Source organism: Dendrobium catenatum, unplaced genomic scaffold, assembly GCF_001605985.2.
Source record: "Dendrobium catenatum unplaced genomic scaffold, ASM160598v2 fragScaff_scaffold_651, whole genome shotgun sequence".
Lineage (NCBI taxonomy): Eukaryota > Viridiplantae > Streptophyta > Magnoliopsida > Asparagales > Orchidaceae > Dendrobium > Dendrobium catenatum.
The window spans coordinates 113,088-137,844 of record NW_021319113.1 but is presented as its reverse complement, the minus strand read 5'-3'; the positions used below and the strand labels follow the sequence as shown (position 1 = coordinate 137,844).

At 33.5% G+C, this 24,757-nt stretch overlaps 3 protein-coding genes across 9 annotated transcripts in view; 1 reads left to right on the top strand and 2 right to left on the bottom strand.

The window, feature by feature from the left end:
* The window catches only part of LOC110103810 (tyrosyl-DNA phosphodiesterase 1), a 27,089-nt gene extending 16,281 nt beyond the window's left edge, over window positions 1-10,808 (bottom strand). For 4 of the 6 annotated variants that reach the window (XM_028695500.1, XM_028695499.1, XM_020832659.2 and 1 more), the window contains exons 1-7: window positions 10,616-10,806; window positions 9,492-9,677; window positions 7,862-8,134; window positions 7,549-7,776; window positions 6,368-6,428; window positions 4,142-4,218; window positions 3,803-4,060 (exon numbers count right to left, since the gene is read on the bottom strand). In XM_028695500.1, the coding sequence (XP_028551333.1) occupies window positions 3,803-4,060; window positions 4,142-4,218; window positions 6,368-6,428; window positions 7,549-7,776; window positions 7,862-8,134; window positions 9,492-9,677; window positions 10,616-10,675 (1,143 nt within the window). In that variant the 5' untranslated portion in view covers window positions 10,676-10,806. Of the gene's footprint in view, window positions 1-3,802; window positions 4,061-4,141; window positions 4,219-6,367; window positions 6,429-7,548; window positions 7,777-7,861; window positions 8,135-9,491; window positions 9,678-10,615 lie in introns of all 6 variants that reach the window. The other 2 variants (XM_028695502.1, XM_028695503.1) reach the window with 1 other exon arrangement.
* A 1,315-nt stretch (window positions 10,809-12,123) lies between these two features.
* LOC110103800 (2S sulfur-rich seed storage protein 1-like) lies at window positions 12,124-12,573 on the bottom strand. Its single transcript, XM_020832646.1, has one exon. The coding sequence runs from the start codon at window positions 12,571-12,573 to the stop codon at window positions 12,124-12,126; it is 450 nt and encodes a 149-aa protein (XP_020688305.1).
* Window positions 12,574-17,471: 4,898 nt separating this feature from the next.
* The window catches only part of LOC110103821 (40S ribosomal protein S21), a 9,563-nt gene continuing 2,277 nt past the window's right edge, over window positions 17,472-24,757 (top strand). The window contains exons 1-4 of one of the 2 annotated variants that reach the window (XM_020832679.2): window positions 17,473-17,627; window positions 20,041-20,125; window positions 20,222-20,354; window positions 22,900-23,142. In XM_020832679.2, coding sequence (XP_020688338.1) covers window positions 20,076-20,125; window positions 20,222-20,354; window positions 22,900-22,965 — 249 coding nt within the window. In that variant the 5' untranslated portion in view covers window positions 17,473-17,627; window positions 20,041-20,075 and the 3' untranslated portion in view covers window positions 22,966-23,142. Of the gene's footprint in view, window positions 17,628-20,040; window positions 20,126-20,221; window positions 20,355-22,899; window positions 23,143-24,757 lie in introns of those variants that run through there. The other variant, XM_020832680.2, reaches the window with a different exon arrangement.

The following is a 24,757-nucleotide window of genomic DNA, read 5'->3' as shown; positions in this document are numbered from 1 at the left end:
CTGATGTATCGAATGGGGGAAATCTCGTGAATTTAGGGTTATAGATATTATTATCCGTCAAGGTGCGTAGGTGAAAACCCGCTATCCTCCATGGCTAATCGTATCTATAACTCCATCTGCTCTTCCATTGGCCTGCTTGTGTCGGGTGTAAAGGTCTACGACCATTTTGTCCTACGGGATAGTGTGATCGTACTCTTTGCATTCGAACCACACGAGCGGAATCCTTTCGGAGACCCACACCCCCAATACTCTCATTTCACATTAGCCACTTCGATCTCTAGCCATTACTCTCTACTCCCTCATGTTTTAGCAGTACCATCATTCATTCTCAACTTCATAATGTTAGAGCCAACTATCTTATGCATTCAATGTTTCCCATATAAAAATAGTCATTACAAATGACTCATAAGTGACAAATAGTCTTTTATGAGGACACATATAGTATTGAACAAGTTGAATTTAAAATCTATTGATTGTTGTATTTCTCTCCAACAGTTAACAAAACAACAACATATAAATTTACATCTAACCCATCTACAACAACATTAACATCTCCTGACTATTCCAACTTGTGGTGGTTGTCACTCGAATGTTACTCTTTGTTCACAACATGGCAATTCCTCTTGATGCAACCTTTCTTTTTGCAACAGAAGAAAGGCAGAAAGCTATATTTTTGTAGTAGCCACGAGACTTATGTCATGATTAAAACTAATCATTTATGAAAAAGTCTTTCCATCAACTTACATTTCATCTCATACACTTCAAGTTTCAAACTTAATAATCACATCTCTAGAAAGAAATGAATTCCTAAAATTCTCTAAGCTAATTGAATCTTTACCATACACCATGATGCCATGAAAATAATTATAAAAGAGGGATAAAGAGCACAAAAATAACAAATATTAATCCTCATCATCGATCATCACATCAATATTTCTCAAATCCCTGAAAATGGAACTATACTCAATAAAATGTGAATCAACAAACATAATTTATTGCATGCAAAGAAAGTAGAATCTTTAATTTTGATAATATTTTTGAAGAGATTTTTAATAATGGGCAAAGTTTCCATCGTAAGCCACAACCGCCATGTAATTGTTTACTCCCATGATCTCCATCAAAATCTTATTTTGGCTTCATAATAGAACGGCAACGCAATGTATCAAGGATTCAACATCAATAACTTAAGGTTTCGTTGCATTTACATCTTTTCATTTAATTCTTTCTATTTTCTTTTGTTTTTGCTATTTTGCCGCGTACCATACGTCAACTTGATATCATAGCTAATATCATGCTTGTTTTAACCTTCTCTTCATCAATTTCTAAAACTTTACCTTTGATTACAAAAGCTTCCAATGTTCTTCTCCTTCTCCTCCCATGCTCTCTCTCTCTCTCTCTCTCTCACGCCTAAAGGTCAAATGAATTAGTGAAAAAATTCTTGCCCTTTCCATACTCCACCGGCCTATCTCCTTATTTTTTATAAAAAAAATTCAAACTCTATCTTCCATATCTCCTTATTTTTTCTCTTTCATTAAAAAAAGTAGAAAATGAATAATTTAACACTGCCCCTACCCCAACCTACCGACGCAGTTTATCTCTCTTCCATCCAAATTTTCAAATTAACAAAATGTATAAATTTAAATAGTAAAAGCAAATATGAAACAGAAAGAAATAATTGAAAACCTACAGGAACAACTGATGCCAACTCTTCATGACATTAGGTTGTCAGGATCCAGAGCAAGAAAACAAGAAATCACAAACAAAAGCTACAAGAATTTGTTCATTCAACTCATTGTAATATGATTTACATAATGAATAAGGGTTTATTTATAGAAATGGACTAATATTTCAAAATACAAACTACCCTATTGATAATTCAATAGAAAACCAAACCAAATAATTTTGCTAAAATAGGAAGATCTCTCATTCGGAGACTAACAGCAGTAGAAGCAATGCATTCCATCATAAGGAACTTGTAATTTCTCTAAGATGGGAAAACATATCCATCTTGTAAGCATATTTATAGTAGTTCTAGATGGTACCATTAAAAAAATTGGTGGCAATCTCCAAAATACAATCAAAATAATCTTGACAAAGTGCCTTAAAAAACGAGAGTAGCAGATCTAAAGATAAATACATCAATCTAGAAGGAACAAGGTGTCCATATATTTCTTTCTTTTTCTTGCCTTCTTCTTTGCTTCTATGAGTGCTAAATTAAATATATCCCTCAATTAAGAGAGATTGATTTGAATATGGGAGAGGAGGAACATACGATTTTATTTCTTGATATAAAAAAGAGAATGTTAATTAGATTTTGATTTGAAGTAGATTTGCTCAATTTAGTGGAGGAATTTAATGAAAAGGGTAGAAGAATTAAAATAAATCTAAATTCTACATGTAAATTTGAACTTTTCAATGGTCCCTCACGGAGGGGTTTTAGGAGCTAAGGTAGTTGATGGTTTGAATTTGAATTAAATTTAAAATTTGAACTTCAACTCAAATGTCAAATTATTGTTGAATTTATAGGTGATTAAAAGAATCTAGGAAATGATGTGGGAGAGAGAAATGAGGGGCAGACTAGGGACCAAAAATAGATTTTCATATTTCTTTTAATGGAAGAGAGAAAAAAAAAAGAGTATGAAAGATGGAGAGTATAAAAAATGTATCTTTTTTTTGTTGCGTTTACCTATGGCTTTGTGGAGAGAGAAAATGTGAGAAGAGAGAAATTGTCAAAATAGAAGAAAACAATAAAAGAAATTTAATAGTCAAAAGTAAAGTTGCAAATTTTGATTAAATCAAGGTTAAAAAATAAAAAATTTGCACTAGTACCAAATCAATATAAAGTACATTATGGATTGGTGAAAAGTAATATGACATAGGGAAAAAAAAAACAAATGAACAGTCACCACAATAATAAATTTTCAAGCTGTTGAAGACCATTGGATGACTAGTTGACTCATTAATAGATCGATAATACATATTAAGATTAAGCTGTCCATTCTAACTCTAATCAAATCGTGTAGTCCTACAACTAAAGATGACATTAAACTGAAATAATACTCATATGAAGAAAATTGATACCAATAACTGGATTTCTTAATGACTCACAACCAATTTCTAGAAGAAATTTCCAGCAATAACCAACATAAAAGTAGGTAATAGTTGCATAAGAAACTGTATCTCATTTCCAAAGTACAAAAACACAATCTAATATAATCCTTCCGTCTTCAATACGCATCAGTGGATCACTAATGAATAATCAAACTTTCAAAATGAAAAAAAAAAAAAGAAAAGAAAACAGGTTTTTATGTAATTGGCAAAGCTACTGCACTTCCAAAATTGAAGAACTATCATGCACATCAATCATAAACATCTCACAAAACTTGTCTAAAATTCAATATGAATAAGAAAGCTTCATATAATGAGTTAGTCCATTAAAAATACAAGCATGATTTCAATAAAAGAACTTACAATGAGTTATTCTGCGAACTTAATTTCCAGTCCTTAGATCATTTTTTGAAACATAAATCAAATATTTTACTTATTAATATATTGGAAAGAAAGAATACTTTAGAAAGTTTGCATAAGCTGGTGCCTTTATGTATGTGACACGCCGTGAAAGATATCAACAAAAACCATTGGAATCATTAAGAGAATTTTCATTTTGCAAACAAATAGGATGTACCAAGCAAAGCATCCAAATTTTTAATTCAGATGTATTGCAAAATCATGAAGGGATGATAAGAAAAGAAACAAGATGAGCCAATATCATACGAGTTTTAAAAAGAGATATCAGGAGCACCTTAAGAGTGCTGATATAGTCAATTAAGTCCCTTTCGAAAAAAGAGCTCTCAGACAAGTTCTTGACATTTTTGTAAGGGAAATCTTGCATCCATAACCCCTGTGTTTTGTTGTTCCAATCGACATGGATTAAATTTGCAGAATGTATGATGATGCGCACCCCTGTTTCATATACAAGGAGCATTGCCTTGGAGTGATGTGTTCCATAAGATATGGGAAGCGATGGCTTGTACAGAACCCAATTTAAAGGCTTTTTCTTCTGTTAAATTATGAATTTAACAAAAAAACTTAGATATAATCTACCGACCTAAAAAGAAAGACAAAAAATTGAATGAAAAACCTGCAAATGATCAACCCGGTTGCCACTTTCACCATGGACAATAAGTACATGAGGAATCTGCCACAGTTTTGGGCAAGCTACAAGAAGAAAATTGTTTCTTCAAAAATCTGTGTGCAGTTCAAGTCAATCAAGAAAAAATTTAACATAAAAATTCTAGAGCAACTAAAAAATTTCAACAAACAAGAAGAAGCTCAATGATTAAAATAAAACATGCAAGGAAACTCCATTGAAAATAAATAAAATAATTGCATGCAATGCAAAGTTGAAAGGAAAAAAAAAATCAAAAAGCATATATGGCATTCTTACAGAAGATATAGATCTAAAGTAGTTCAAAGATGCTTTCCTAACTCAATACAGATGAATACTAGTAACTAATAACCTTGAATAAAAAACTAGCTCCAATTGAGAGAGGGTGTGAAGAGAATAAAATGACAAATAAACCCAGGACTAGCTATTGATGTTGTCCTCAAGTAGGAAAAAGCAGGCAAATAAACCAAAGGTTGGTCTATGGGCATCTTCCTCAAGTGACCAAAAGCAGGCAAGCATGCAAGGACATAACACGTAAGGTTCAAATAAGTATTTCCATTAACTAATGAATTGGAGGCAAATCCCTGTGGGATTTCAGCAGGATATTAAGGCACAGAACCCACCACAAGAAATATATGAAGCCAACTAACCGGAGGAAAAGAAAAAAAATGAGGTTTAAAGACGGCAAAAAAAAATAGTAAAATACTTTGCTCATCTTAAACTTTTTTCTCGTGGCATGAATTCTAGTGGAAGTACAAAATACTGAATTATTTAGAAGACAAGCTGATAAAGCATCAAAAGCATTTTCAAATGTTATAGTTTGACCTATCAAATTACAATACTATATGATTCAAAGAAGCTTATGAACTGGAGAAAGGACTACATACTTTTCCAGGAAATAGTAAGAGAGGATCAAAAAAGAATCAACAGGAGTAGTTAATGTTGAATGATGATTTGTGAAGTCAACCAAAATATATCTAGAGACTTCTTGCTATGGTTAATAACTAAACTCAAGATCCAAGGAGAAAACCAAGTTTTTTACGCCTATAATCTTTGGAACATAAAACCTATGGTACAAGCAAAGAGTTGAAATATACATGTTTTCTGTCACTTTTGCTTGAATGGTGGTTAATTGCAGCAAGATGGAAAGGACAGATGTTAAAACAGCCAAGTCAATGTCAAATATCATCAATTAAGTTAGGGTAAATAAAAGTAATAACATTGGAAAAAGCAACAATAGAAAAGAAGAGTATAGCATAAATCCATGCTGTAAGCATTAAAGCTGAAGGCAGTAGGAATTCAGGAATTATGTATAAGTTTACTTGATTGCTGAAGGGCTCTACTAGTTCAGAGATATTGTTTTCATGCTTGCAAACAGCGCCTTATCAAAGCTAAGGAGATTGAGATAAGAAATTTTTCCGCCCAAGACTTTATTAAGACGACACAATGGAGAAAATAGTCTTCAGGCCAATACAGAGGAGGTTGTTCAACAATGGTTTGTACTTTTCGTGTCTCAGTGGCTAAACGAATGAAGAGGCATCCCTTTAACCATCTAACCAAACATTAGGCTACCATAGCCCAATTTCTTCCACGGCATTCAGAGCAGAAATATACCCAGAGCAAGGAGAGCTCCTACTAATGCAAGATATAGTAATGAGTTGACACATGAAGCCTTATCACTATATTTGCAAATAAGTTTTTTTATGACACGAAGCTGGAAGTTCCAAATACATTGGAGGATTTTACTGACTACTGCCTTCAGAGCTACCGTGAAAAACTCCTCAAGTTCTCATGAAGCAATTAAAGATGAAAATAACTAATTTGTCCCCTTAAGGTTTCATAAATAGTTATTTCTTTTACCTTCCACCCTTTAACTTTGAAGGACCTCTCTCCCTTTATTTAGAGAACCAAGTAAAAGAGAAACAAAGTTATTTGTGATATCACAGAGAAGCTCTTATGATCTATACTAATCTCTTTCACAATTTTTCAACAGATGTTACTATAAACATCTGAATATCAAAGGAATTTTAAATTTTAACAGCAAAAGTTTGCGCTATCAGATTCTGGTGATAAATCTAAATTTGTCATGCATGCACTTGTAATGCAAGTAGATATTCTCAAAAAATCAAATGTACAAAAGCAAAATTGCATTTAATGGCAAGAATTAAGGCATTAAAAGAACCAATATGATTAGCATACCCGTTTTCAACCAATCAATGTCGACCATGTAGTTCGAAAGAATAGCAACAAGAATGTTTCCCTATGCGGAGTGAACCAACAAGATATTAGTAAAACTTCAGCATGGAAATTTACAATATAGTATGACAAAAATGCTACAAGACTTCAAACAGATATATCTGAGAATATCATCAATAGATCTGAGCAAATCATTGATTAGCAACAAAGTAAATAAACCTGAACAATGTACTCAGTCATACATGAAAAAGATTTTTAGCGATTGGACAAATAATCATGAATCCTTTCTAACACTACAATCAGGTTTCATTATACTCCAATTCATGATTAAGATACATTGCCGCACCAACAAAAGTGCTCAAAAGATCATTAATTGATTTTGGAACCCATTGCTGCCAGAAATTTTTGGGGCATAAAATGACCAATGGGGAGACACAGTTGGCAGAGTTTTCCTCGCAGCACAGCTTCAATTTCCCTGCAGCAGCTCAGGCAGAATATAACAGACAGCATGAATTTGCAGCCTACAAAGTGGCAGTGTAGTGATAGCAGCCACTGAGATTGCCCTAAAGAAGCCCTGAGGCTTCAATTACAAGTTCTTCGTTTAATAAAGTCATAACTAAATGAAGACCATAAAGCTTTTGATACTAATATTGCAAGTAAAGTGAATAATGAAGTAGTGAAACAGAACTTTATAAGCATGGCCTTTAACAGGCTGCCTGCAGTTAAAATAGCACTTTATTTCCTGCAATTTACATATCTAACACTCAAAACATTAATATTACATGCCTACCACCCATAGAACAAATTTGAGTGCATGGAATGAAATATTAAAGTTTATAGGATGGTATGATGGTAGAAATGAATTATAAAAGTGGTATATTTGATATTAAAGTTTTATATGGATGGTAGACATGTAATATTAATGTTTTTGGTGTGAAACATGTAAATAGCATGAAATAAAGTGGTATGTATGTAAATTTTCCTAAAATAAATAGCCTAGCTTGTCTTTAAAATAACCTACGAATTATAGACACGCCATCAGTAGTTATTACCGCTATAGAGCTTAGTTTCATGTTCGTTCAATTACATATATAAATTTCTTATTAGACAGGACGATTCTTTGTTAACTGAGTTTACAAAATCTGCTTCTGCAGCATTTCCCTGAAGCTGAGTTTGCAGATTACCTCTATAACATCATTAATAGCAACCGTACATTCATTTGCCCATTTAGGCAGACCTTGCACTCGCATTAGCCGGAAGACAAGTGATAAACAATCCTTAGAAACATCAAATTGGTGAATTGCCTCCATGCTATTGGATGAAACCCTAACTGCATCTGATGTTGGACAAGAAGACCAAGATTTAGAGACAACTGGAGGGCTCACTTCAAGCAATCTGTTGTCCTCTAAATTCTGTAGGGATATCCCATAAAATTATAGCTCAAAAAATGCCAATTAAATGGAAACTGGAGGAGGGTAAACAACAATTACGAAATACCTGTAACGTTCTTGCTAATGCCTCATCTTGAAGAAGTTGATGATTTCTATCATAAACTAAGGCATCCTTATCTGCTTGTTTCTGCGCTTTATCAGAGAAGACTAAATCTCTTCCTGAAGAGGATGCATGTTCACCACTTGCTTTTACATATTTGAAGAAATGATTACCCGGAATCAATTCAAGAATGTCCCCATCATTAATGAAGAGTTTTTCTTGAGAGCTCAGCTTCCTTCTTTGATTCCCCGATTTAAAAATGACTGGGTTAGGACCTTCCTATAGACGCATCCCATCATTAAAAAGCATAGTTTGAGACTTGCATGAATATCCATTCACAAAAATATTCAATTTAGGCATTGTTGGTCATAAGGAATTCGAATAAAATAATTCAAATTGTCAAAACATGGCTATAAAAAGTAAATGTAATTCAGAAAGTAAAAAAGTATGCAGCAATGAAATTGAAAATACAACAGTCTAATCTTGCAAAGTTTAAATTCGAAATAGTAATTCTCTTGTAATTTAATGTTTCGTTATTGGGTTGACATCAAGTAGTTTTCTAGTTCTTAGTGGCATTTGGTATTTTAAAGTTTATTTATAAAGTGTTTTGAACATCTCAAGGTGTCAAGTGGTATCAGAGCTCTAGATTAGAATGCCACCATAAACAATTTCTAACTTGCAAAGAGAAATTCAATGATCAAACATGTTGCAGTGTACAAGGGGCAAGAACTAAAGGTGCATTTTTTCGACTTGGATGATAATCAAGAAGAAAGAGAGATAAAGAACTCTTTCATCAAATGGTCAATAATCATCGGAAGACGACTAACATAACCAACATTTTGATTCTTTATAAAAGATCAAAATAGTCTCCAACTATATATATTAAATAACCATTTTGGTTTCTCAACTCCTTGAAGAGAAACAAAATTTTTTTATTCATTTTTAAAGACTTGGGGAACCAAAATAATCCTTTAATATAGTTGAGAATCACTTTGGTCCTTCAAAAAGAGTCAAGAGATAATTTTAGTCATTTTCTCATATTAAACATTTATACATACAAAAACTGATAAACTTTTTTTTCCAAATTCTTTCAATTTTCCATGTACATTTAATTTCTAGCTAGGATTCATTATTTATTTGTTTAACGCAACTAGAATTATTAATATTCTATCCTTCTCATTTAAAGTTATCAATTATATGCAATCTAATTTTCATAAGGCTATCTCACATTTTCAAGGTTTAAGATTGTTATGTTATTGAATCATTTTTGTAAATTACAATTGGTAGTAAAATTTTAGCTTTATGTTAGTCGGTCAATTAGGTTAAATTATGACAATACTTATGTTTTATGATTTAGCCAAATCTTGCCTACTCTCTTAGCAATCAAGGAAAAATCTTGTGCTACACCTACAAGATATATTCTCAAAAAATTATACCCACTTATCACTACAATACAATTAAGTTCTGCCCCATAGCTTCCAGAATCTCCATAGAACAAGCGAGAAAAAAAATTTATGACACCTAAAGAAGACAGAAGTGTCAATCAAGATTAATAATAATTTTAACAAAATGAAGATAAGATACTTGTAAAGGCAACATCAATTATATGGTTAAGTAAAATACAAAAGAAACATACAACAACAAGTTCAACAACGCCATCACTTGAGCCATGCAAACTAATATGCTTGCGGCTAACTCTCTTGTCAGACATTGTAATGTTATCACGTCCTACAAAATTAACTCCTTCAAAAACTGAAATTTTTGCTGCTGAAGCATCTACTATGAAGTTTCTTTGAAGAGGAAGCAGCAAACCAATTGTTACCTGAAGCATTGCAAGCAATTTCGCAGTTAAAATATCAATCCTTGGTCATATCAGTAAAATTAAATTAAAAGAGTAAAAGTATAAGAAAGTAATGTTACAAACATATTCATAATCTTAGCTCCAAGATAATTTAGAACAGTTTGACTGATCAAGTTGCACCAATTGATGTGCTAAATAATGCAAAGAACTATAACAAAATATGGTCTTTTATTGGGAACATGTCTTCCATCAAGCCAAAAGAGCACAACCAACTTTTCGATCACCAAAACCCGCTACTTTCGTATCAATTTTTTTATGTCGGCGCGGATCAAGTGGTACTTAAACTCAACCTAAGTTGCATAATATCCCTTCAAAATGCAATTTAATACATGTCATGCAATAAGCTATCGCAAAGTTCGGCTGTCATAGAAACTTCCCCATTCAACTAAGTTTATGTTCTCACTAGCAAGAAAAAAAATCAAAATTCATCATTTATACATTATTAATTAAAAGCATTTTAGAGATTAGAGTTGTAATCTCCACAACAACAAAATCATAATGAAATATTCATTGGCACTAAGAAGGCGTAGCCATCAACTGGGCAACTGCATAAAATTCTCATATATTTTTCTTCTGTTCTATTTTCTATAATGCCATGTTAGAATTCTATTTCGCCTATTCCCAACAATAAGAACACCCGGATTTTCAAGCTCGCATATTTGTGCTAGATTTCGTTATGCCCTATGCGGCAAATTTAACATGATCAAACGAAAAAAATTTCTATAGAATTATTAACGGAATCAGGAGTGGCTGAGAGCTTCCCTCGTCCCTCAAAATTTGGTATAACCCCTCTTACAACAATATAAAGTATGAAAATCTCAAGTATAAAAGATATTAGATCCATAAGTCGAAAAATAGTTCTTAAACTTCCAAAAAATAAAAACTAGGGAAAACCATACTCGAGAACTGGCCATGACAGTGCTTCCGAGCTTAAAGTCAGAGGAAACCCTAGTTTCCATGCTGGTTAAGCAAAACCCTACGCTCCCTTCACCGGTGATGCTCGCATTTGCCTTCGTTGATGAGTCTGAATAACCGGTTACCTCCGACCCGCGCAGAGCGAAAATGTTTCTCGTCAGCCGATTTGGATGCACGAGATGCCGATACCGTTACGAGCCATCAGCATAAAGGCAGCCGGGTCGGCCCGGCCCGGCGAGGCCCGTCATAGATCGGATCGACGGATTCTAGCAAATATAATTAACATTAGATATCCATAAAATAAATTTAGGCGCATGAAATAAAATATTAAAATTTATAAGATAATATGAATGGTAGAAATAAATTATATGAGTGATATATTTGATATTAAAATTATATATAAATGATAGAGGCCCGGCGAGGCCCGTCAATAGATAGATCGGATCGACGGATTCTACCAAATATAATTAACATTAGATATCAATAAAATAAATTTAGGCTCATTGAATAAAATATTAAAATTTATAAGATAATATGAATGGTAGAAATAAATTATATGAGTGATATATTTGATATTAAAATTGTATATAAATAATAGACATATAATATTAATATTTTAATGTTAGATATGTAAATATCATTAAATAAAATAATATGTATGTAAATTTCCCTTAACATTAACGTGTAAATAGAAAATCATTAATCATTTAAAACATTAAAAAATATAAAACTAATATTTTTACATCTATTATATCGGCCACAGTCATAAGTTATTATTTTTTAACTTAGCGAAAAAAAAAAAAAAAACCTTAGTGACTTGAGAGACTCATGCTTCTTCCCCCTCAATAAAAAATAAGGGGTCTTTTTATTATTTTTTGGGAGTGTAATGATCACTAAACATAGAGGAGATAAATAACATATTGAGTGTTTTGAATGTATGGCCGTTTATCCAGCATTTGAGTGCCTAAATGATATTAGAATTCAACGATCTTAGACTCGTTGGATTAATCTAGTCGAGTCGCTCGATTCTACTATAAGCATGACACGTTTAATTTGAAAACTGTTTGGTCATCCAATTTATTATTTGAACCTTTCAATGCATTTCAGGTCTTCCATTCGAACCCATTTGAACTCGAATTAATTGGGTCAAATATTGTGTCGTTGGGTTCGCCTTTTTGAGACGTTCAATTCGACTATAAGTTTGCACAAATCAAAGTTCAGATGTTTTCAAATTTAATTTTGAAAATTTTCTATTTAATTTGGCCTCGAGATTCATGGCCGATTCTTTATGAACATAAAAAATATATTAATCTACAAATATTTATCATATACTTCACACAGTATTTTAATATAAAAGAAATTAACATGCAAAAGAGATCAAGCTAAGCCATTTATTTCATTTTTATTTAAAACATAGAGCATGCATATAAGCCGTCACCGACCATCCATGACGACAACAAGCGCGCACTTAGCTTCCTTCATTCCTACAAACTTAGTACTTAACAATGGCGGCGTCGCCACCGCCATAGCTAAGGCGGCACGGCGGCCCAATGTTGCACATGAGAGGAAGAAACACTCCTCTCATCCTCATCTCTTCAAGCTGACCTTGGTACTGATCGCCCTTCATATCCTTCTTCATTATCTCTCCGGTCATCTTGTTTAATAACTCGCATCGGCATGTGTCGGAAACCTGGTGGAGCTGTTCACAGCATTTGATCAGATTTTCGGCATTGCCACTTTCATATCCGAGGAACGGGCGACCGGCGGCACTATCACCACCGTATTTGAGGAACAGGCGACAGATGGTGAGAGGGTTCTTCTGCATCTCTTGCACACACCGTTTGGATTCGGCGATCATCTCCTCGTCTTCGGTGGCAGCGACTGCAGCGCCGGCGGCGAGAATGAGGAGGAAGAGAAGCTGGAAAGATAGCTTGAGAGCCATTTGTGATGTAAATATACTTACTCGATCGATCTTGGGGAGCTTATATAAATGTCTGGATAGAGAGAGAGATAGGAGAGAGAAAGAGTGTACGTAGTGCATGCATGCATGGCTGGAGTATGGGAAGACGCATGGGGGGTGGTGGAAGCATGTGGGGTGCATGCAAGAGTTTGGGTGGCACGTGTTGTGAAAATGAGGAAAAGTTTTGTATGTATTATGCATGGGTATAAAGTATTGATAATTGAGAAAAATAAAATAAAATAAAAAAGTTTAAAAATTACATAATATAAATTAATTAACTAATTTATCAATTTAATATGTGTAATTTTTCACGGTAGTAGAATATTTGTTATTTACTAGAATATTCATGGCGGTAGAGAGTAATATAGTTTAGCGTACGTCTTAGCTTTGTACGAAGACCTAGCACACAAACGTATAAGAAAGTATGGTTATAGTGTTTATAAGAGATCATATTTTTTACGTAGAAATCCCTGAAAAAGATAAAATTAAGTATTGGGTATCACCCAATTTAAATGAATCCACGTAGTATTTGTAATTTATTACAAATGAGGCCCTTCCTTAGGAGGAAGGTCTTAGCTCGATGTAGCAAATATGCATTATAAGATAGGAGTTGAAAGACTCGGTGTTGATATGTTTGTTTGGGCTTCTAAATTTTTCCCTTTTCTTCCCTTTTTTTTCCCTCCTCTTTCCCTTCTTTTGTGAATAATGTGAGTCTATTTATACTTTTTTTACATTGGGGAGGACTAAGGTCAAGATGGGAGTGGTTTGAATGGACGGCCAATATTAGTCCCTTTGATCATGGAGCATTTAATTGATCATTTTAATATCTTAATGATATCAAAATTCGGTGATCTTAGGCTTAATGGATTTGTCTCGTCGGGCCGCTCGATTCGACTATGAGCAAGTCACGTTTAGAACTTTGTTGGTAATCCAAATTATAGTTTGAATCTTCCAAAAGAAGTCTTCTATTTGGACTCATTTTGGGCTCGAATTTAGTCGAATTTGGTGTCGTTAATTTGGTTCGTCTTTTCGAGACGTTTGGTTCGACCAAAAGTTTACTAAATTCGGAGTTTGGATGGTACCAAAATTATTTTTTTGGAGCCTCCCATTCATATTTGCATCAAGATTCATGCCTGATAAAGACTATTTTCGGTGACATATCAATATTATATCATACACTTTTATGTACATAAATAAGTTTTTGAATGAGGAATCACATTATTAAGCTCTATAAGTTGGTCGCTACAAATCATACTTAAATTCTAACTGCATTAACCACTAACAATAAGGATTGATAGCTCTTAAAAGATGTATATATATAATAATAATTTAATTTAAAAACTCCACAAAGAATAATAAAATCATATAAAAATCAATAATCTTGAGCATGTGTTGAAAAAAAAAAACCCCACAACAATATAACAAACTATGTTCATATCAAAGAATAAAAAATTTTATAAAAGCTCATCAAGCTCCAATGGAGTCATTGAAAAATTGTCATCTTATATGTAGTTAAGGGCATATAAGAAAGCATATGGTTGCAAAGTTCTCAACCTGTTAAAAGAATATATTAATCATCCTTAATGAAGAATAATGCATGTATAATTTATTTTATGGCCATTTTAAGTTGTTTTTTTAATGCCTTGCAATGATAGGTACTATATATATTCCCATAAAAATGATTAAAGGTTTCTTATTTAGTTGGCGCCTTCTCCATTGGGTTGCTCTTCTCTATATGCCTTTGCATATATAGGTTTAGGGTACCATATCCATTCAAGGTTCATCATACCATGCAGTCATGCACTATATAATAGGGGTGTCAATTCGGGTTGACGGGTCGGATTCGGGTCGAACCCGAGTTGACCCTTATTTAAACGGGTCAACCCGAACCCGACCTATTTTTGCAGACAGGTCGGACATTTCAACCCGGACCCGACCCGGCCGGGTTGCCGGGTTGACCCGACCCGACCCGCGCGGCAGAGAACGAGCTCGCGATAGCGCGAGTGCGATGTGCGGACGAAGTCCGCTGGACCGTGCGTGCCACATGCTGAAGGAGTACTCCATGACCGCTCGAGTTCGTACTTCGGACGGAGACAGGGCCCGGCAGTCCGCGGGACCGCACCGCGCGTCCGAGACGGAGTCTGCGGGACCGAATGTGCGGCAGCGGGCTACGGCGCGAGGCGCAAGCACGGAAATGGTGAACCCGGATTTTTCGTGTCAGTTTCGGGTTGATTTCAAGTTTTCGAATCAACCCGAAACCGATCTGTTTGCTAAACGGGTCAACCCGAACCTGAATTTTCCCGGGTCGAATTTTGGGTCGGGTCAAAAATTGACACCCCTATTATATATAGGTTACTGATAGCTTTTCTCTGTATGTAATTTTTTATTTGAGTTACCCTGCTCGTTATGATTATGAAGTTATGATGCATTTAATGGATGCTACAATTTTTTTTTTTTTTCAATTTCAAAATCTTACTATATGGTGTATTAAGTTATGGCAAAAATCTAAAATTAATAACTTGATATATAGTAGGAAATAGGGAATAAAGAGTCATATCTCTATCATCGAATGCCTACTATCGAGCAAGTTGAGGAGGAAAGATAAAATAACCAAGATGTAAGGAATGATGAATATGTAAAAGAAGAAATCAAATAAGGAGAAAAACTAAGAGTAAGATCTATGATCTTTCATTACAAACTCTTGAGATTTGGCTCTAGGCCAATTTACTATTTTTCTTGCTTTTCCTAGATCATCACCACAAAGAAAATGTAGCATATAATCATGTTCCATCTTGATTTCTTGAGCACCAAAAACATTGGTGAATGACAAGCAGCCACTTAATAATTTTTCTCAGCTCATATTATTTTCAATAGAATGAACATCACCTAATTTCCTCTAAGGAATTCTATAATGCATGGAATGGTGACATTCCAATTGAGGAGTGATAAGATGTATTATATAAATTGTCCAGCCACCAGAGAATTCAACCTAAAGCTAGGTTAGAATTTTACATTGAAAAATAGTTGAAGAAGGTTGGGAACCTAGCTCCAAACTCGTGCTCGATTCCCCTCAAGCTGTGGTGCCTCTTAAGTGGGGCCCAATCAAGCGCGGACAATGAGATTTCTGGGGTGGGTGCCTCTTCTAGGTCAGCCGAGGATTAGTCAAACCCCCTAGTGCCGTTTCGAAGGTGGCAACAGGTGGATAAAAAAAAGATGGTTGAAGTATTGCTCTAATTACTTTTGCTTTATCAAATCCATTTATCCACCAATCTCTAGATTTCATGTCACAATACATAGAAGTTTAGCACCCATCTCCTTGAATAATACTTAGTAAAATTTTCTCATGAAGACATGATCCCTACCGAAGCTTATTGTCTTTGGCAATGCGATCTACATATATACCTTTAATGAGGGCAACTTTGACATATTGGTAGACATCCCGGCCAAGTGCTGCCAATTAAAGAAATGTTCTGTATTTTGGCAGAAGGTTTTTTATATGGGAATAGGCTTATAACCTTCATTTCTATATGTTTTATATTTCTTTCTCTACGTACGTATTTGCCATATGCCACCTATCTCTAATGTATAAGGGTGTCTCCAACCTAACATCATTCGCTCGTTTGCAGTTCCCGTGAGCATCCACCCGAATGACAAATAAAAACATATTTTTATGTTGTGAACAACGCGAAATCACTGAGGATTTTGGAATATTTTGAGTATTTTGGGTATTTTGCCCCCTCATAATCTTTTTTTTTTTTATAAATTTTATCAATCATAAGCGTCTTTGCCCATCCCCAAATAATTATTTTTTTCCATTCTGAAAAAAGAAGCTGGATCCGCCCCTGACTGAGCTCAGCCGCGTGTTCAAACTGATCGAGATGAATCTTGAGATGGTAAAAGCGGCGATGAAGGAGGAGACTCTCGCCGAAAGGATTGAGCAGGCATGCGCGAGATGTCGCCAGGCTATTCGAATTGTCGTTTCGTTTTGATGGTGGAAGGAGATGTGTGCACCTTAGGTGTTTGGTGATATGCTGCAGTGGAATGGATTGTGTTAACTCAAAATTAATCCAAACAAGCTTTAAGACTTGGATTTAGGTTAATGCTTCTAGCTCTATATTTCTTGTGCATGACTAAAATTTGATTAATCAAGACATCATCAACTCAATCCAAGTCAATCGAATCATACAAGACACTTAGGCTTTGTTTGGGACGTCTTTTTTACTGTTTCTTAAAGCAAAATTTTATTACAAAAATTAAAGCCCAAATGAAACCTTAATTGGTTTAATGAACCCAAATAAACACCTCAACATCATCGTAATTCAACTTACTTAGTATAGGTTTGACTTTAGCTCAATTTAGTTGAGGTTACTTCTCTTGGCTTAAATTAAGATCAATTGAGCTTGCACGAGTAGGGTTGCAAGATAACCGAGCGCCCGACAAATTATTCATGGTTTGGTTTGATTAAAGCTCGCTCGCAATCATTTGATTAAGTAATCAAACAAGATTGAATAATCATGTGTTCGACTTATTTATGTTCGAACATAAACAACATCATATAAAACTCGTAAACATACTCGACTTGTGAGCAAGCTTGTCAAATAATTCGATTAATGTTTGACATTTAGTTCAATTAAATCTCATTAAAAATTTGTTGAATAATTTAATATAATAATTATTGATTACTAACTTATAAAATTTAATCAAATATTATAATATATATTTAATCAATAATAATTATTATCTATTAATTGATATTATATTCTCACATATAATTTAATTATTAATAACAGTTACTTAATTACTAATTAATAACATTCTCTCTCTTTTTTTTTTTAATAATATTTTTATTTGAGCCACAGCTTGCAAATCGGACGGACAGCAGCCCTTCACACTATTTTACGCCCACACCAAATCTCGCAGTTGCCCTAATCCTATTTTGCTTTTACGCCGCCGTTCGCGCCCTTCTTCGTCTTCTTCGATTCCTCTCCTTCCTCGCTTAAATCCGCCGAAACGTCTGGCAGCGAGTTCGTTCACCTGTAAGAGGATACTATCTCGCTGGTTTTTTCAATTGTTTTTTTTTTTCGCATTTGTTTCGCATTTCTTTTCGCTGGTTCCTCTCGTTGGACTGCGTTGAACAGTTTCTAGTCCGTAATGTAACTCATGGTAGTTATCGTCTTTCGCTGAAAGCTTTCGATCGCAGCTGCAGAGGACCTAATCGGCAAAGCGTGAAACTAAGCCCCATTTTTTAGTATCCATTGCTGCTGAATTGTTTGATCACAAGGAGCTCAATGCCGAGTCTTTCTACTAAAACGATTATTATCCTTTTCTCAACTATTTATAAAAATCTTAAATCCAGAAACAGACGACCAAATAATTCATCATGATTTAGACTGATTCAACCATTGTCAAGACAAACAGATTTTTAGGATCAAATGCATGTTTTTTTTTTCTAGCAGTTTGTCATTTAGTTGCATTTTAATGCTTCAATATGCTTGGCTTGTGCAGAAATATTCATATATTTTTTATATTTTTTTGATTTGTAGAGTTAAATTCCATCTCAAGACTATATGCAGAAATATGAGATGTTATTGTTGATGGCAAATGACTACATTTAACACTTTTCTAAAATTCGAGTTTAGACGTTTTAAGAAAATTGATTTTCACCTCAGAGAATATAAGGCCTCCTTTGTTTGGGCGATTATTTGCCTTTTCTGTTTAGAAATGGCAGAATATTTTTTTTGGTGTTGTTTGCTTGTGACACTTTTGCATAAATGCTTTTTAGGAAACTGTATTTTTGTATTATTTTCAAAAGCTTTTGAGTATTTACTTCTCCGGTTGAAAATTCCATTATCTCAAACAATAGTTTTAAAACTACCTTTTAGGAAAGGTGCAAGATAACCAAACAAAGCCTAAGAAATATAGATAAACTTTTAGCGGGTTTAACAAAGTTTTAAGAGCTTGATGCTGCACCAAAAATCGCTTTGATTGGGCACATCGATTTATATTCAAATTAGAAACTTCTAAAATTAAGTTCATGACTATTTGGATTATGATTTCAATAAAAAGTAAGATGGTTTATTCCAGTGTACTTTTGGATGATAAGGATTACAAATTAGGTGCTCGTTTATGTTTGTTTATAGAGTTCATTAAGAAGCTTGTTCATTAAAAGTATCATTTATGAGCTCGATAAGCTACTCGATAAGGCTTGATATTAGTATTCATTAGTAGACTCGACAATACTCGTTTGATATTTTAACGAACAGCTCGATAAGGCTATTTCGTTAATAGCTCGATAAGGCTTGTTCATTAATAGCTCAATAAGACTTGTTCATTATAGCTCGATAAGGCTGATTATTAATAACTTGATAAAACTCGTTCATTAATTTCTAAATAAGCCGCTCGTTTAGAACTCAATAAGCCCAAATGAACTGAACACTAATAAAAAAAAATTGAACATGTATCCTTTTACATGAACCAAGTTCGAACACAAACAAAAAAGCTCGAATCGGGCTCGAACCGAGCTTGAACAAGCTCTTAACAATTGAGCTCAAACATGAACACATACATACACGGCTCAGCTCGGCTCGATTCGTTTGTAGACCTATGCACGGGACAAGTCTAATAAAATGGAACAACCCAAACTCTTAACTATCGAGATATTGTTCGCTTTGGCTTGAGGGATTGACGATTTTGTCCAGTTGGTGTAACTTCTGAGGAGGTCACCTATCCCAGGATTTAAAATCTATCGGGTTCCCCTAACCTAGTACAATATAAAATTAAGCCCTATACATTGTTCATTAATTTATGAGGAGGTTCTCATAATTATTTTTATATTTTCTATTTTGAAATGTAATAATTTTCAATTGTTAAAAAATTAGTTATAATAAAAAATAAATAAAGAATAGAAGTATAGAACTGTAGATACACGCTCCTAGTTTTTTTTTTTGCTATAAATAGTACCCTCTCTGGCATTCATCTTAATCGCCTTCGCACTGCCATTACATAGGATTCCATTCGGTGGTAAATTCGTTATTTATCTTCTAGCATAACCATTGTTCGATTTTATATCTTTCTCTATATCTTTTGATTTCACGAAAGCTGATCAGATCTCTGTTTCGATCCAAGGTTTGGTTTACTTCTTCAAATCATTTTTTTTTGTTCTGTTTATAATTTTTAGTTTTCTTGTTTTTTTGGGAGCTTGCTGACATGTTTTTTTAGAGAAATTAATGCTATCCTTAGGATAACTTTTTATTTTTTATTTCTCTAAATGTTAGCATTGTTTCCGGATTATGGTGTTTACTCCACTCTGTTCCATTTTTTGGATGGTTTATTTTCTGATTGTATTTGCAATTAGGTTTATCCTTTGTCCTATTAATTATAGAAATTAAGTACAATTAAGGGGTTGGCTCCTTTCTTTATTCATTATTAGTTGGCTGTTATATTGTTTAGGTCGGTGATACTTCATCACTTTGTTTGACGACAAAATGCAGAATGAAGAGGGGCAACTGGTGGATCTCTATATCCCTAGGAAGTGGTATGTTTTTGTTACTATTTTCCTTTTGTTAGTTCTTTAATGTGATTGAAATGAATGGAAATCTTATGAGCTATCCATGGAAAATGGTGTTTGCAGCTCTGCGACGAACAGGTTGATTGCTGCCAAGGATCATGCCGCTGTTCAAATTAATATTGGTCATTTGGATGAGCATGGTGTTTATACCAGGAATTTCACAACTTTTGCGCTCTCGGGTTTCATTCGTGCTCAGGTTATTTATATTACTCTTCTACTCAAACCTATTTTCTGAGTATTTATGGAAAAAGTTGTGTTAGGATATCCTGAAGCAACACTTAGCAGTATGGGAAAGCTGTTTGATTTAAGTTGAGATTACTGCAATTTAGAATATAATGTGAAATACCAATCCTCTGATGCACTTTGCATCATTACATCCTCACACCTTTTTTCCAATTAAGCAGTTTTGGCTGCAAGTAGGGTTTAAATCAGGTAGGATTTAATAAATTATGTAAGTCTTGATGTAATAAATCCTCAAAATTCTTTGAATGATAGGTATTAAATTCATTTAAATTCTGATATTGTTTGACTACTTATTTTTGGATTTGTATAATTTTGAGATTGACAATTAAACTGCAACAAAAAAAAAAATCAATTCCTTCTATAGTGAAAATCATTTATGGAGCTCTTAAGGACGCGTGATAAAAAAATTATGAACGTAAAATGCATTTTAGTATGATGGCTAATTGGCTACATAGAACAAAATTCTCTAAAGTTTATAAGTAGTTCAAAATTTCTATAATTGGTAAAAAATTGGCTTTTCATATACACATTTTAAGTTTTAACTAATCCTACCAGTTTATTTATTTTCCAAATTCCATACAAAATCTACCTAGTGTAATTCCCTTTCTCTCTATTATCCCTTCTCAGCTTGAAACCAAACCTAGAGATAAGTTAGAGGAAAAGAAGCAGGGTCCAACTCCACTTCTTTTCTCTAACAACTTAACGGTTGATGACGAATGAAAGAAAACCTTACCAAATAGGCTGTGGTTCTCTTATATTTTTCTTGCTTTCACAAATCTTAAACCCTTAAACAAATTGCTAAATTATATATAAAGAACTAAATTATTTTCATGTTTTAATCTTCTTAAACTTTACGAAGTTTGGAGTAGCTCTAGTGGAAGATAAGATTAGAGAGAGTTGCCTTAGATGGTTTGGTCACATAAAACGGTGGCCTTCCGATGCCCCGATTAGGAAAGTAGAGGTATTAGATTTGACTTATGTTAAGAAAGATGGAGGTAGACCTAAAAAGACTTGGTTAGAAAATATTAGACATGATATTTCTTTATTAGATTTAAATGAAAATTTGACTTTTAGCAAGACACAATGGAGAAAAAGGATTCATGTAACCGACCCCATGTAGTGGGACAAAGGCTTGTTGATGTTGTTGTTGTTTTAAACTTTACTAAGTTTGTATTTGCTAAATATTACTTCGTTAAATACTTGTAGCAAATAGCTATGTGGTCGTTGCATGAGTACTCTCGATGAGCTTTTTGTTGAATGGATAAATAAGCATATTTGCAGTCATAATGAAATCCTCAAATTTTTTAATTGCATGTCAAGATGTAAATTTTTATTTAAATTTGTGCAATTATCTAAATAAATTACATATATGATCCTTCTATGAACAACTATAGAGTTCATCAACTGTTCAAATTCGCTCATAGCCAAATGCCATGTCTTATATTTATCTTTTTATTTTTTATTTTATTTTATTTTATTTTCGTCTTATATTTAGCTTTGAACTTTAAATAGAGATTGGTTTTGTCTTCCCCTAATGAGTAATGCGTACCATTTTTTGATTGTAAGTTTTGTTTGATGGCCTATACCTTTCTATGGGAGATGTATTATAGTATGTGGATGTGAATCTTGGTTTGCGACATATGTCATACATTTTGGCAATTCAATCAATATCCTCATCATAATGTTACAACTACTTGTTATTTTCTTTTAAAACAATGGATCATCTTTCAGTTGATCTTTTGAGGTCTCCTCTCTTTTGGGGCACCCTCCCTTTCTTTTTATTTTTTAAAGGATCTTCGTCACCACTTCCTGTTATTCTCATTTATAACATTTGATCTTCTTTCAATTGATGTTTCAATCATGTAGTAAGTTACAGGAAGAGTAAGAACTTCCTCTGGCTCATCATCCAACTTGATGTTTGCCTTATGCAGATCATTGATTCCATCCTAAGATCCGAACAGATCCCCTTGTCATTCTACAAATTCTTGGACATCATAATACCTTAATAAACTTAGACCTGAGTGATATTAGACTTATTTAATCCATCTCATGGCAATACTCACTTTAACTATAAATATAAAATTTGGAGGTTGTTTAACCCCTTGAATGATTTCAAGAAGTTATCAATTATGTTTCTAAAGCTTGATTTATGCCTATTTAGACTCATATCAAGGAGAAATTATTCTGTGCGGAGGCTGGACGCAACTCTACGTCCGGAGGCGAATCAGGTACAACCACGTCAGCAGTACTGAGTCGCAATACACAGTGAAGGGCTGACATGTCACGTTTTGGTTGGTCTCCGAACGGCGTTCGGCGTCTGCACGGAATAATTAATCTAGAATCTAGATCCAGACCCTTATTGGTGTTATCTTGATCACAATTTTGTTATTAAGTTAGTCTTTTGTGGAATTGCACTCTAAAATCATAAATTTATTAAATCCTGGTTTTTTTTTTATAATTTCAGATTATAATGTACTCTTTTCTTTCATTTTTTTCAGGGAGATGCTGACAGCGCTCTTGATAGGCTCTGGCAGAAGAAGAAATCTGAAATACGTCAGCAGTAGTAGTAGACTTAATACTACTGCTGAGATGTGTTTTTGGCTTTTGTTATAACTACATTCTATTATGACATTTAGGTTTGGGAACTTTGCTTTAGCTAAATGATTTTCCTTATAACAATATTTTTGAGACTTCAATATATCAGTCATTCAGCCTTTAATTTCAGACTAGAAAGTTTTGGATGAATTTGCTGTGGCAATTGAGGATTTCATTTCAATGTTAATGTGATTGCATATTATATTTTGAGGCGTTTTGTCTTCCAATTGCTTAGTAGTATCAATATGATGTTTTACATTTAGCCTAAATTTGAAATTTTGTTGTTTGGAACAGTTTCTTTTTTTCATAAATTTTTTTAGATTGTTGTTAGGAGAGTAGGTGTATTAGATTTGACTTATGTTAAGAAAGAGGTAGATCTAAAAATATTTGGTCATAACATATTAGAAATGATCATTTTGTTGTTAGATTTAAATGAGAATTTGACTCATAACACGGAGAAATTATTATGTGCGGAGGCCAGACGCAGTTCTACGTTCGGAGATGAATTAGGTGCAACCATGTTAACGGTATTGAGCGGCGGTACCGAGCAGTATCGAGCCGTGGTACACATGGCGCATTCTGATTGATCTTCACATGATATTCGGTGTCCGCTCAAAATAATTAATCCTTAATAGGATACAAAAGAGACAAATGATTAATGTATTCGATCTCGTATTGTGGGATAAAGATTTGATGTTGTTGTAGTTTGTTTTGAAAGCGAGAAAGCTTAAGTTTGATTTAAGAAATAATTATAAAAATGTAATATATTTTAATTTAAATGGCCAGTTTGACAAACTCATGAGTTGATGAGTTTCTTGTGAGCTTGCTAGCTTTCCAAATCTGGATTTTTCTGCAGCGCATTGATTGAATGCACAACCGCGTTTTGTAAATAATTGATTATCTTACCGCAGTTATCAAAAAAATTATATTTTGCTAAATTTCGAAAGTTATCCATTTAATGAAATTGTAATTGCTGATGAAGTAGCTTTCAATTATTGTTTTCTACATATGTGATGCTGCATTTATGCTGCACTATTGATGTCACAATCTGTTTACCAAGTATGCAAGAAGGAATTCCCAAATTCTAAAATTTTGGAAAGAAGTTATTCGCCTTGTGTTTTTAATTATTTGATAAGCATATTTAGGCTTCATTTGGGAAGAAACTGTTATGTGCGGTAACGGGATTGTCCGAAGATAAATCAGGATGCATCATGTCACGCGGTACATAGTGGTGCACAGAAAATGGTGATATGGTGCGACCTGTTTCGACTCCGGACACCGCACGTAATAATTTTTCTCAATTATGATGGTTTTCATTTTGCTTTTACAATAATTTTTTTTACCAAAAATTAAAATTTTGTTTTAGTCAATTAAATTGCTTATTAGTGATAACTCATGAGCTAATGAGCCAGCTTGTTTATGATAGAGATGTTTGTGATTGGCTTGCTAAATAATTTATGAATAAAATTCAATGAGCAAACAAGCTTAAGCTTGATGTAATTAGCTTCATTAGTTTGTTAGCGAAGTTATTTAAAAGTATTAATATAAAATATATTAGAATTTAATAATTTTAAGTTAAAATTGCAGATATTTAAAATTTTCTGTTATTTCATATATTTTTTTATTAGCTATCAATAAATAATTAAAAATTTCAAACAATAATTAGTTTTTTTTATATAATAAATAAGCATAAATATCATTTTATCAATTATTTAAATATTATTTAATTAATTTCACTTAATTATTAATATTTTAAATTAT